Here is a 15,237-nt window from a genome sequence, read left to right as displayed (position 1 = left end):
AAAAGGGAGAGAGAGAGAGAGAGACAGAGAGAGAGAGAAACTGTATGAAAAGGAAATCTGTAAACAACAACATACCATACAGACAGGTAAAAAATCATCCATCCCTATTATGACCAGGTCTTATTTCATGAATTATTAATAAGTGGGATATCAGCCACTATTCAGAATATGCAATGTTTGGACAAGGGACAGGGCTTAGTGATGTTTAACTGAGATTAAAGCCACAAGAAATTTTAAATTATTTTTCCTTTCCTTTAATTCATAGAATTAATGTGCATGGTCTCAAAGAATGTAGAGTAGACAGTACCGTGACCATAAATGACCACTTTGGAAAAGTCTTACAAGCTAACGGTCTCTCCTTTAAAGACTAGCAAAGAGGAAGAGAAACTGCTACCTTCATATGACACAAAAACCTAGGCAAAATTGAAACTGGATTGCTGTACAATCCACTGCAACACGCATTGTTGCAAAAATCACAAGACAAACTCACTCTCCTTAGTGACCCCAGTATTGCTGTCTCCATGGTAGTTAGGAAATTTATTATTGCTACTTATTAAAAATTACAGTATGAGTCTTTGTAATTCAAGAAAACCCCTTCATTCATTTACACATGAAACTCTACCCACAGTACCTCCACTTCCTTTTCTCTCACCACCCAATCCCCTTCTTTTTGCCCCTGACCTCACTCCTACTGGTGACAGGACTTCCACAATTCTAGAAGTAGAAGGAAAAAAATTTTTTTACCTCTGTATTCTTCAAGAAGAGTGATACTGATAAAAGTGAGATGTGAGGCAACAAATAATTGTTGATGTTTTACAAAGATGAGTTTATCTGGCCACAGAGAAAATGAAATTTGTATTCAAAATTATACAAAAATCCTGTGGAAGAGATTTTCATAATAACTGAAGGGCTACGCTCATGGGCCATGTAGCTCTCATCAGCATGCACCTAGTAGACTTTAGGAAAACTGTCATTCAAAAATCACTGGAAGTCAGAAGATACAGATAAAAGCAACCAGATACAGCCTCTTCGGTGTAATAAACAGGAAAAGTGGGGGGAAAATATTTTAAATTACCCCACAATCTCTCTATGAATTAATGATTCAAAGACTTCGGGGGTCAGGTTGTTACATTTGAGAAGGAAATGATATTAGAGAGCCAAAGAAATGTAAAGTATGTAACAATTAAGGAGCCACTTTCAGTGTTCAGAATGAAAGAGAAGGCTGTCTGAATACATAACAAGCTCTGTCAATGACTGCTGGGGACCCCTGGGACTACTGGACACCCTTTGGCATCTGTGACTTCCCCTTTCTCCTATTCTCATGAGATATGAACTCCAGTGTCTATGGAAGGAAAATGCAAAATCAGGATATATTGGCCCCTCTAAATGGACAGATGCTGCTTTTACTTTTTCTATCTACTGGCCTGATGTCAGAATGAAACCAGGAACACATAAATGACCACAGATAAAGCACCATTGTGTGGAAAAGTAGCACCACCCTTTAAATAAGTTGAAGAATGTTCAGTTCCCTATTTTTCCCCTTCTCTATTTTTGAAATTTGCTCAGTTCTCAGTATAGCTTAGTTAACATGGCATGTCATCAGTTTAACCTCTTCTACCTCAGAGACAAAAAGCAGACCTAGTTCAACAAGTATATATTGAGAATTAATTTTCAGGAACTATGCTTGAGGTGCTTACCACGTGGCAAGCAAGCACAGTAAGAGAGAGCCCTTTAGAGTTCACCATGAGAACACAGGGCATAATGGAAAGGATGGACACTTAGGAGAGCGGGGGGGCTGCGGGCCGGGGGGTGCTAGGAGGATGAAGCCTAAAAAGACTTGTGTAATCCATAGGAGTTAGTCACCGCAAAACAGATTTGTGGGGGGTAGGGGACGGGGGCACCTCTTTCCTATTACAGAGTGAAATGTTCTACTTTCTAGTGTATTAAAAAATATAAAAATAGGGTTTTGGGGAACCCCAGGTGTATATGCTTTTAGTAAAAATTAAACACTTAAAGTTAAAATATTCTTCTTTTTCATCATTACTCTCCCACATTCCCATGGTAAATTATCCATACTAAAACACACTATCATATCATGGACTAGGTTTGCATTTTAAGGTTGACTGAACACCGAGGTGGAGCATTCTTAGTAAGAGAGGCCTTTTAACAGGGATGGATGTGGGTGAAGAATCACATGACTTGGGGCTGAACGCCAGCTCTGCCACTTGAAGTTACTTAACCTCTCCGACACTGTCTTCTTTTCTTTTAAATGGTGTAACAACACAAATCTCTGGAGCTGAGGCAGAAGATCAATGAAATATCACACGGCACAGCTCAAGGTAGGAGGCTGAGGAAGCCTGTGGCTGTCGTGGCTGGATACCCTTCTTCCATCTTTCCTGAAATCAGCCATCTGCTCTCCTCCAAATACCACAGAACCAAAGTATATTTGTAAATTGTTTGTTGTACAAAGCATAACATTTTCTAGAAAGCAAACTAAAGGGCTGGGGTACGGCTCAGCGGTACAGCACTTGCCTAGCATGTGCAAGGCCCTGGGTTCAATCCCCAGCAGCAGTACCACAAAAGAAAGAAAGAAAGAAAACTAAGGAGCAGCCCTCACCCCACATCATATATTCACTGTCTTCACTGAAATGAAATTGTCCCTTGAATACAAAAGTGTTTTCTCAGTCCTGTGAGGAAAAAAAAAAAAAAAAAATCACAAAGGAAACAACCACATTCTTTGCCAGGTAATAGTCATTATTTTGTGGGGGAAGAAATAGAAAAGCATTCTGTCTGCCTCCTCTTTTCTCTCTTTTAATACTCAACCTTACCTCTTCAGCACCCAAGCCTTCGAAACATGCAAAACATGGTTTATCTGTTTGAAACTGGCCTTCTGCCAAGCATCCTTCCATGTACTTATCCAAAACTCTTATGCAAGAGCCACTTTTCACCTGCATGTGGGCCAGTGCGATAGACGTCAGCTAGTATGGCTGCTGCTGGGCCAGCACAGGTCTCCCTGCCCCTGGATTTGTGACTTCTAATTCATTCTTCATACTTTGACCAGCTGGCCTTTTTCCAGCTCTGTTCCAATCCTCTGCTACTGTTTCATTCTTGCCATACTAAACAGAGGCCAAAATCTGGAACTGGTCATCGTGGCCTGTGCCCATCACCCCAGCGCTCTCCACTCCTCCTCCCACCTCCTGGTTCCTTTCCTCTTCTGGCATGACATAGAAAGCAACTAAAGGAGTCCATTCTCTGAGGCCAAAGAACCTCTCAACAAGGAAAGGCAAACAGGAAATTGCCTGCCTCAGTCCACCTCCAGAAAATTCTTTATCAACTAGGTTGATAGAACTAAACTCCAATTGTACCCAAAGCATTTCATAATTTTGTTTTTATATGGCTTGTTTTCATAATTCACATGAAATCAAGCTAATTAGCAAAACTGCTTTATTGATTTCTTTACATCTTCAACCACTAACTTCAGAAGAAAACAGGTGAGGGTGGAAGGGACTGTGATTAGGAACAAAATCAAAAGGGCTATTTCTTGTTTCATGTTACAGATCCCAATGATGTGTACACCCATACACACATACACATATGCACACACACCCAGGCACGCACACAAACACAGCATTAAAATTCAGTTACCGTTTCCACCCATTTGAATTGAATAGTTGGTGCCAAGTGTAATTTTCCCATTAATACTGAACACTATGAATTGCTGTGTTAGAGTTTATCATTTACTCTAAACTCCCTAATCAAGGCTCTGTTATGGACAGGACACAAAATCTCCAAAGAGACAATGACAGCTCTTAACAGGGCAATTGCCTCAGGAATCAGACCATTTACTTATGCTATGGTTACTAAATGCCTCCTAGGATCCACGTTACTATAGAGACAATCCCTAGATTAGTACCAATTCACAGTCTTGAGCAATATGACTCTATTCTGAAGAGGAAGGAAAAGTGAAATGAGAAACAGTTATACTCTACTCTGTAACATCCATTATGTCATGTGGAATCCTTGTACTGTGCCAAGAGGGGAAAATGCCTGACATTTCAGTTTGGGGAATCTGAGAACCAATCTGATGCTCCCTGGTAACACAGCAATGGGGTCACCTGGACACTGCAAAGCCTCCTGTACACTTATATCACCACCTTATCAAGCACATTTCTAGCACTCGCTCTCAAGGTCCTCCTTCCTTCAGAAAAACTACCTCTATCAAAATAGATTAATTTTGCATGGAAAAAAAGGATACTTTGTCCTTTTCATTGTTTAATTCCTCAGGGAAAACTGCATTCCTGAGCACACAAGTCTACCCTCTCTCTGCTTTGGAATATCATTACAAAGTGACTGGTACCACCAGGCTTTCAATTGATAAATTCTAAATGTTGACAGCATGGCCCCTGGCAGGCAAGCCAATTCTCATTTGCATTAATAATGGCAAGGGGAGGAAAATAAAACAAAGAAAAGCATAAACACTAAGCCATTAGTCTCAACTTCCAGGGGACTGCGGCAGACCCAATACCAGATGATCCGGAACCAACGTTTCTCTGGACACACACATAGAGCTATAATTAGAGCATGATCTGTTCTGGTGGGAATGTCCACTTCTCTGCTCTGCACCTAGTCTTTGTCCTAAATGCCTCCACCTCCAGCACTACCCCCACCCCCAAATATACACACATATCCACACAAGAGTAGGCCTTCACTGCAGAGAAAGAACACTGATGTCACAAGCAGAACGGACATCTTGTCACTCTCCCCTGAGGACTGCTGTTTTTAAGCAAAAACCACTGGGCTCATTTCATTACTGTTGTTGAAGAAGATGCTTCATCATGATGATCACTGTATGTAAAAGCCATTAGCTCTCAGATTTTATTCAAACACACTTAAACAAAAATAATGTTTCCTTGTTGAATTAGTACCTGATTTTTCTTTGAGAGCTTAAGAGGTCCCCAGTGATGATTCAGCTAAGGCAGAATGGATATGAGGGTACAGATTTCAATGCATGGATCAATACTTCATCTCAAATCACCTGAGCTATCCTGTGGGTTGCTAGCCAGCTTTCTATTCCCAGTGGCAACAGGGGATGAATACTAATACAATCCAGTTCTCTGACACTGCCAGCAGCCCAGGGAGCCTGCAACGCCAGCTTTATCATAGCATATAAATGAGCACCAACATTTTTCATAATTGAGCTACACTTTAAACTCACAAGAAGTATGTGCCTTTAGGGGACTGATAATGAACATATTTAAATGAGCATTATTTTGGTAACCTCTGAAATGTAAGTTCATTTTTTTCTTTATTTCTGGAGTAGCTACAAAGATGATATGTTAAGCGAGCTGAAAAGATGAGAGTCATGGTTTGAGAAAGCACCAAATCCAAAAACCTGTGTACGAATGACAGAAAAGCAAGCATTGCACAGTGAGGCAGCAGTATTTGGGGATCAAGCACCTCTCAACTCCCCCCGGCCCCAAAGATCCATTCTAGCTTCATGAAGTTCTGCAGTCTTTCTGCCTCACTGCTCGGAGAAAGTGGTCAGTGAAATGCCGTTCTCTCCAGACATGGCCTGAATGCAGTGCAAAGCCACCAAGAAAAAGGATCCTTAATGCTCTTTAGAGAAAATGTCACTCAACTAAAATTACAGTACCACATCTCATTAAACAAGAAGCTATGTGCCTTCACCTCAGTGCTGATAAATGCCTCTATCACCTGAACAAGTTTTAATTTATTTGGGGCAGTAAACAATTCCATCAAAAATGTATTTTCCCCAATGTACAAAATACTAAGTAGTCACAAACAGCTTCTTACTCTGCGTAGTGTGTTAATGATTTGCTAGTCACCTCATAGAAAGTACATATATATCATAGGAGAGGAAAATATTGTGCCTCATGATTACAACTTTATGTGTAAAAGGGAATTTCTATTCATGGTCAGAAGATTAGAGGACACTTCTGATGTGATGCAAAAATACTAAGAATGGGGGCTGGGGATATAGCTCAGTTGGTAGAGTGCTTGCCTCCCAAGCACAAGGCCCTGGGTTCAATCCCCAGCACCGCAAAAAAAAAAAAAAAAAAAAAAAAAAAAATACTAAGAATGGAGTGACCAGTAGATAAAGCAAGTGTATTGCTTAATTTGAGCCTTTTGAATATAATCACTTAAGTTTAACTCTGTAGCCTTAATATAAGAAAGAGTTGTAAGAAAGAGCTTTGGTGCTGAAGGTGCAGTTCAGTGGGAGAGCACTTGCTAGCAAGAGCAAGGCTCTGGGTTTGATCCTCAGTACAGTGGCGGCAGCAGGGGTTCAGGGGAGCCTTAGCACTTTCTTATTAAAAGTTCAATTTTGATAAACCCAGTGGATCTACAGAGTTGTGATGAACACTGGTAACAACTGGGTCACACACAAAGCCAAACACACCCTGACTTATATCTCAGCCCTCTGAATAGCTATGCAAATTGCTGACCCTGTATGAGCCTTGGTTTCTTCAACGACAAGGATGAGAACTTAATTATACCACACATGAGAAATGAATATTAAGTAATCAACATAATGCCTGGTCCACAGTAAGTACTTAGTACTGTACAGCTGTCATTATTATGATGGGAGTTATTATTACTCCCAGTGATTCAAAATTTCATCCTGCTGTGCACAAAGCCAACAATGTCTCCAAGTCATTATTCCACTCCACAAGAGTGACACAAGGTTTGGTTTTTTGTTGTTGTTTGGTTTTATTTTTGTTTTTTGGTTTTTTGCAGTACTGGAGATTGAACGTAGGGCCACGGAGCTACAGACCCAGTCTTTTTAAAAATTATTTCAAGAAAGGGTCTCATTAAATTGCTCAGGGTCTGCCGAAGTTTTCCAGGCTGGCCTGGAACTTGCTCTTGCCTCAGCCTCCAGAGTTGGGGAATTACAGGTGTATAGCACCATGCCCAGCACCATGCCAGGCAAAAGTTATTTTTAAAGTGCTATACAGAATGAAGAATTCAAGTTATTTCCTAACACAAATCATGTAAAGCTTCTATGGAAACACAGTTTGAATTTAAACTAGGATCATACAGGAGACAATAAATCTCCTTAGGATGCATATATCACTATGAGGCTTTTTGGGCTATGCAATTATGTTAAATTAAGAGAAAATTCCAACACAGAAGTTAATTTTTTTAACCAAACTTTTGTACATTTTTGTTATTTAAATGGAAGTCAACTTTTAATTTTTTAATTTCTTCTCTTCAAAATTCACAACCTCATGTTCTTTTACTATCCAGGTATACCTAAATCTATGCATAGTCATTTCTAGTCAAATTCCTACATCTTCAGAGTTAATTGTTTAATTTTGAAAAGAATTAATTTAAAAATATTTTGAAAAGTATTATCCATATTTCTACCTCTCTCAAAGGAGTCTGTTAAATTTTGGCCCTTGCCTTCATTTAGCTACATATGACTATCACAGAAGAATATACAAATGAATTTGCTGCTTATTTTCATGTAAAGTTCTACTCAACATTTTAATAGAACTGTAAATACAGATACCAGATACATTGTAGTTATTTTTAAAGAACTGCATGCTATTTTGTCACTTTGATAACAATTTAATTAAATGATTCTACCAATATTAGACATTAAGATTGTTTTAAATTGTTTTGGATTTGTTATTTTACGTGTGCACATAGTCATATATATTTTTAAGTTATAATCACTAACTTTAGATGCTCATATTTTGTGCTTCTGTGTAATTCCTTCTCCAGCATGGATTCACAGAAGTTCAATCACCTGATGAAAATATATGAATGCATTTGTGGTTATTCAGCATCACCACTTTGTCTTCGAAGCAGGTTGTTATCAGCTCACTATAATTATCACAGTTTCAAATTCTTTACTGAGTTATGAAATATGAACTGAGTGATGTTACATTCATCAACATCACTGATTTTAGCGATGAAGCAATGAAATCCCAAAGAGATTAAGAGACTTGCCTAAAGTTTTAAAGCTGATTAATGACAGAATTAGATCTCAAACCCAGGTCTTTGGCCTCCCTCTTCAGCACTCTCAGTATGTCACATTATCCTTAATTTCTCACTGACCTCAGAATGCACTCCTTGGATGAAATGAAAGTCATGAGTCAAAAAAGAAGAAAAATGGAACGGGGCAAATGAAAGGCATGAAGGGAATCAGAATATTCTAGAAGGTAGGTGGAGGAGTAGGGAGAAAGGAAAATGCAGTAAGGGGCAGTACTGAAGAACTTCCTAAATTAGTCCCATCACTTTTATTCCAGAAAGTACACTTACTTAGCTGTAGGAATCGAAGTCTGGTTACAACAAGGGATCTTACTAACCAGGAGGCAGCATCAATACAGTATTTAAATTTTCATGTTAAGAGATTATAGGAGACTTAGATATTCATGATTTCCAGCAGAGCCCACCTCTCCCTCATTAATAATTAGTGTAATACCCGATATTTCCAAATACTTTACAGCTCCGAAAGCACCCCTGCACACACAAAAGCTGAGAACATCAGGGTGAGCATTATTTTCCTATATTGTGGGAAAGACAAGGCTTCAGAGAGCAAAGCATAATTGCACCTGAATGTAAATCAAATGAAGTATAACTGGCAGAGCCAAGACTGAGAATTCAATCTCGCATTCTATCTAAATGTTCTCCCGTACTGATGTTGACTCTTTCAATTCTTAATGAGTAAGGTGACTTACCAATAAGAAAGCAGTAATTGAACTGCCAGTTTTCTGCAACTAGTTTTCTAAGTTTTCTTCTATTTAAACTGATCTAGAGACTTTAAGGATGATAAGATGTTAGCCTCAGGCAAGTCAGTTCTCCCTTCTGAAATTATTTTTTTTCTTTTCTGAAATGAGAAAATTGGGAGAGTTGATCTTTAGGGTCCCTCCTCAATGCTAGTATTCTATATCATGTGCACTACTTACAGAAATATTTGATGGGTCATTTTTGCAGGTAGAAGTAAACGTCAAGCTTCCTTAGAAAAGCAACACAGTCCAAGCAATTTCAACATTTTTAAAAATGACAGAACAAAATTTTTAAATGGATATACATTCTAATAGATGAACAAATTTTATTTTCATCCTGAAACAGACAAAAGAATGACAATCACGTTTCCATATCAGAAAGACTCCAAGCTAACCTAGAAGCAGAAGAGAGCATCTTGAAGCAAGACACCAAGGGAACACTGCAGCTTTGGTTGCTGACCTTTGAAGAGAACACCATGTGCACCATGGGGGCTGTGCCTTGGTTCAGGCTGTACTCAGGAAGTTCATGGGAATGGGCAAAGGGCTAATCTGACACAGTCTTTTCAGCTTCAGGTTTTCACCCAGTCGTGAGTCACAAAGTCAGTAACTAGCATATTTTAAAAATAAAATAAATTACAATAATTTATCAGAGCACATCACAGAATGCAGCAATATGGTGAGGTTGGACTACTTACTGAGATGCTGCTTGCAGCCTCAGAGGTGGGACTCTGCAAGTCACACTTCTGCTGGCCCTAAGGGGCAGGGGTGGTGCCAAGTCTGGCCTCTGAGAAGCACCAGGGGGAGCCTGGAAGGCTGCAAGAAGAAAATAGTACTCTATTCTTTCTGGTTTGCTTCCCTTTCTTGTCATCTGCATCTTCACCCAGCAGCAGCAGCTGGAAGCAGTAGCAGCAGCTGGTTCCAATTTACAGTTTCTCCACATTCCCAGGGACAGTTTCATTGTGCTCCTTCAGGGATAACAGGTGGGCTGCATCGTTCCTCAGGAGGCTGATGGGGCTCCATGGCCGCCCTTTGAGATTCTAAGTTCTGATAACTTCAACCTCTCCCTGTAACTCCTTGGTTTTCAGAGTGGAGCATATCCCTGCCATTCCAACCTCTCTGCCCCCTTGGTATGGCACTGGTGGAAAGCAATGGTTCTTAAAATGTTGGTGACGGATCCACAATGACAAAGAAGCTCACACCAGAAAATGAATTCACTTGTAATTAGTCATTTCATGAGGCACACTGTTCAGTTCAGCTACACTATTCACAGGCAGACTTTCTCAAAAAGAAGTAATGGGTTGATTTATATTGGGGTGCAAGCTCCTTATCACACACTGGGATGAGAAGTTCAATTACCTTGAGTTCCCCTGGTCAAAGACTTCTTTATATTATAGTAACTCCTAAAATATCCCTTATGGTTTCTATCTCCTGATGGGCTCCCAAGATACAGAAATTAGATATAGGCATGGTTTGAGTAAGTTTTCTTTCAATTATGTGTATGCATGTGTACAGAATGGATTGTGATACAAAAATATACTTTCTGGTCAAAAAGTTGGAAATAAATTAGCCTAACACATAGACGACAAGAAAAAATATTTACCTGGTAGCACATGTATTTATATTGTGTTTCTGTAACACTAAAATTTAAGGAATCCATTGAAAACTATTTGAATAATTTCACCCAATAGAAACTCCTGCCTACAAATCAGGAGGGGAAAAAAAAGGAATAGTAAATGTAGTGCATGAGAGAGAATTTACTCTATTTTCTAAGGTTTGATATGTAGTTTCTCTCTGGACTTAAGAAAAGGTGTTAATTTGTATAAGCACATTGTATGCTAGGACTTCTGAGCACATCAAGTAACTAAGTAACTGTGGGTCACCTTTTACGGAAATACTTATCTCTGCCAATCATATTTATGGGCAGAGTAATTTGTGCACAGCAGCAACAGGATCGGATGATATGTTCAGGCTTCAACTACTTAAGTATTGCCTAGCATGCTAACAATAACTTAATAGTTCCCTTACAGGCCTGTGAAGTAAATGATGTATACTGTTTATTCCTTATTCTTTTAGGGGAGAAAGGGCAGTTACTTAATTCCTGCTAGATAAGTCCTAGCAGGTTTGTTTTACCAAAAGGCACAGGAAAACTGGACCATGCAAGGTACCAGGAATTTTTCTAAGAACTCAGGTAATAAATGATACTTCTGATAGTGAGAATGAGTGGCAATGATAGCCATTCACCTCTTAACATTGGTTCATTACTCTGGTGTTACAAAAAAATTTCTACTACTTTTTAGAAAAATCTAAACACATGAATTTCTGCTGTACCGGAGAAAATATATTTTAAAGTATTTACAATATTGTACAAATCTTAATTACTTCATTTTAGTTTTGATGCTGCATCCCAAATTTTTTTTCCTCTGGGTGTAGATAGGTAAAACCATCATCTGTTCCAAGATAGTTGATAAAATTATTTAAAAGAATGTATTAAGTACTTCAAGTTATTTAAACAGGAATGATGACTTGGTGAGGTCAACGTAAAAGAAGGAGGTCATTTGGAAATTACACTGAGATCAAGACAGGCTGGTAAAGAAGAGAAAAGCACTAGAATAAGAGACAGCAGTATGTGTTTAACTTGAGGTTCAGCCTTTAATAAGCTAGCTATGTGACTTTCAGAAAGCCACTTGCCCTCTCTGAATTGCTGCTTCCTCAGCTATGAAATGAGAGGGCTTGACAAGATGGCTTATGAAGTGCTGCACAGGTATTTTGGGCATGTGGTTTCTATGCACATTTGTATCTCACATTATGACTAAAACTAAATAATACTGAGTGCTGTTTAGATAGCATTGAAGAAAGAAACCCCCATTACCAATTAATTTAACCAGAAAAATGTCTAGTTCCTTTATCTTTTTAAGGCATTTATTGTAAGCAGAAAAGAAACTGGTATAGTTTAAGGAAAAAAACATTTCCAAGTAAACATTCTATCAGCAGGCCCTCTTAACTGCCTTCCACAACCCTCTGAGGACTGGGGGAGCGGGGAGTTATTCTTGTTCCACTCATTTTGTTTAGGGTCAGTGTGAGCCAGAGCTAAATGTCAGAGTGCTTCCTGTTCCGATGACAGATAGCCACACTTGACGTATGACAGCTACAGGAAACCATATCAAGCCCACCTGGGGGAAAGGGCAAAACTGCTCCTAGCTCTCCCATCTTCCCCTTCTCACCATCAAAGCCTTTCACCAACAGAACCAGGGGAGACCCTGGTTAGCAATCCCACATTCCCATGAAGCACCACTCTTCCATATCATCTGAAATTCCACCCAAAGCAATCTCTCTTCCAAGATAGTAAAACTACAAGCCTAAATGTCCCACAAGTCATTCTGGTTTTTTTCTAGATAAGTTTGAAAATGAAAATAGCAATTTCCAAAATGAGCAGTGTCCACCACATTAATTTACCCCAGTTGAGAATTTCTTCATATTTAGAAGTGAAGTTCATTCAATTAAATCTATCCAAATGGCCTCTGCACCATATATTCTTATTAAGTGAAAAAAGAAGTATCATCAGCAAAGGAGTAAAAGTAATATTTCCTCTAGGAAAATACAGTAATGGCAAACAACCACTCTTCATAATAGGATTCACCAGAAAGACATCCGATAACTCAGGCTTTAAAATGAAAAGACACTCTTGAAATTTTCATATCAATATTTACAAGATTTACTAGGAAGTCATGCTACTTGGCACAAGTTCTATTTAAAAAATACTTTTGAAATAAAGATAACAATCATAACACTTTATAATTTTAAAAATATAGTACTTAAAAATAATTTCCCATTTTATGTCAAATCACTGTTGTCATCACTATGTACTACAGAAGGCACATCTTTATGAATCCTAAATTTAAGCAGCCTAAATTGTTAGTAGTAGCAGTATGCATGGAAATAACTAGGAAAAAGACTATGGCAGCCACAGTGAATTACTTTTGTAGATAAAGGTGCCCCTGTTCAGGCAACATTTAGCAAAGCAGGGGCAAAGAAAACACAACTATGAAAGGAACTGAATTTTCCACCAACAGTTAGTGCTGCCCTGTTAATTACGAAGCAAGATGCTACAAGAGCAATTTCTACTGGTGAACACTACAGTGAAAACACACGTTGTAACAACTGGTGTCAAGTTGTATGATATGTGATATGGAAACTAACTTCTTTTTACAGCATCAGCTGGATTTTATAAAGCTCATAATGCAAAAAAGTATAGTTAGCTAGAATGGATATGGGACTAGCAGCATCTTCTGCTGGAAAAACAAATCATTTTTAAAAGAATCTTAGATATATGCATAAAAATGGTTTACTATAAAAAAAAACCACAAAAGATTATTTGTGAGACAAAAATGAACGAATAAATCTTAGGATGACTCTTATGACAGACTAAAATGTAGTCACATATTTTTAAAAAATGGAATGTAGGTTTCCAGTTACATAAGAATTATATAAAGTAATTTGACAGATCCTACCTTTTTCAGGAACCGGACTCCGTAGGTGAATACGTAGAGGTAAAATGAAAATCTCCACCTGTAGAAGGTTAAAAAAAATTCTATAACATTTGATTTGTGAATTTAATAACATTCTGAAATATAGAAGTGAGTAAATTCCATTAAATTTGCTTCCTCCCCAAACCAGGGATTATACTTGGTGCACAATAGCTAATTGAACACTTATACTTAGGGCATGGCTTATATCAAATATTTTAAATATTAATCATTCATAACTTTTTTCATTTACTAAATTTGCCCATTTCCTCATCTTGCCTTTCCACAACAAATGAATTTTCTCTTGCTAATCACTCATGAAGGGATATAGTTCAACAATATGAAGGTATTCAAATAATTTGTCTGATTCAGACACTTAGCTAAATGACTTAGCTAAAGTTCATACTTACTTAGGAGGGAAGGGAAAGGGGAAGTACTGGGATTGAAGTAAATTATATTCCATGCATGTATGATTATCTCAAAATGAACCCCAATATTTTAAATAATTATAATGCACTAATAAAAACATAAAAAAAATTTTTTAAAAACATAAACTTCAATATTCTAAAATTGGGTAGTTTTTTTTTTTGTCTTTGAAACAACTGTTTATCAACATCTTTATGGATGTTGCTAAAAGAATTTATATAGACCTCAATAAGAAAAATTACAACTGTTAAAAGCAATATACCCTCAAAATGGATCAAGGACCTCGGAATCAGACCAGAGACCCTGCATCTTACAGAAGAAAAAGTAGGTCCAAACCTTCAACTTGTTGGCTTAGGATCAGACTTCCTTAACAGGACTCCCATAGCACAAGAAATAAAAGCTAGAATCAATAACTGGGATAGATTCAAACTAAAAAGCTTTCTCTCAGCAAAGGAAACTATCAGTAATGTGAAGAGAGAGCCTACAGAGTGGGAGAATATCTTTGCCACTCATACTTCAGATAGAGCGCTAATTTCCAGAATCTATAAAGAACTCAAAAAACTCTACACCAAGAATACAAATAATCCAATCAACAAATGGGCTAAGGAAATGAACAGACAATTCACAGAAGAAGATGTACAAGCAATCAACAGATATATGAAAACATGTTCAACATTTCTAGTAATAAGAGAAATGCAAATCAAAACTACCCTAAGATTTCATCTCACCCCAATTAGAATGGCGATTATCAAGAACACAAGCAACAATAGGTGTTGGCGAGGATGTGGGGAAAAAGGCACACTCATACATTGCTGGTGGGGCTGCAAATTAGTGCAGCCACTCTGGAAAGCAGTATGGAGATTCCTCAGAAAGCTTGGAATGGAACCACCATTTGACCCAGCTACTATCCCACTCCTTGGCCTATACCCAAAGGACTTAAAATCAGCATACTACAGAGATACAGCCACATCAATGTTCATAGCTGCTCAATTCACTATAGCCAGATTGTGGAACCAACCTAGATGCCCTTCAGTTGATGAATGGATAAAGAAACTGTGGCACATATATACAATGGAATATTACTCCGCCATGAAGAATGATAAAATTATGGCATTTGCAGGCAAATGGATGAAATTGGAGGATATCATGCTGAGTGAGATAAGCCAATCTCAAAAAACTAAAGGATGAATGATCTCGCTGATAAGCGGATGAGGACATATAAGGGGGTGTAGGAGGGGATAGTGTTAGGGTTAGGGTTATGTTTAGGGTTAGGGATAAGGAGGGTGGTAAGAATGGAGGAAGGAAGGTCTGTATAGAGGGAAAAGAGGGGTGGGAGGGGTGGGGGAGAAGGGGGAAAAATAACAGAATGAATCAAACAACATTGCCCTATGTAAATTTATGATTTTTAATTAAAATAAATTAAAAAAAGAGAAAAAAAAGCAATATACCATTTTAAACTGTAGATCTAGCTGGTAGACTTTGTTTTTAAATTAAAAAAAAAGTTTTACATTTTCTTTCGATCTTAAATGGTTGAA

At 38.1% G+C, this 15,237-nt stretch overlaps 1 protein-coding gene across 3 annotated transcripts in view; it reads right to left on the bottom strand.

Moving 5' to 3' along the window:
- Positions 1-15,237, bottom strand: part of CERS6 (ceramide synthase 6) — a 270,735-nt gene that overhangs the window by 100,669 nt on the left and 154,829 nt on the right. For all 3 annotated transcript variants that reach the window (XR_013762562.1, XM_079131867.1, XM_079131868.1), the window contains exon 4: positions 13,262-13,319. Coding sequence is in view for 2 of the 3 variants with exons in the window: in XM_079131867.1 (XP_078987993.1) it covers positions 13,262-13,319 (58 nt within the window). In the remaining variant the exon portion in view is untranslated. The remainder of the gene's footprint in view (positions 1-13,261; positions 13,320-15,237) is intronic.

The sequence above is a fragment of the Sciurus vulgaris genome (assembly GCF_902686455.1).
Source record: "Sciurus vulgaris genome assembly, chromosome: 3".
In the NCBI taxonomy this organism is placed as follows: domain Eukaryota; kingdom Metazoa; phylum Chordata; class Mammalia; order Rodentia; family Sciuridae; genus Sciurus; species Sciurus vulgaris.
The sequence above is the reverse complement of the archived record's forward strand: the minus strand, read 5'-3'. Positions and strand labels throughout refer to the sequence as shown.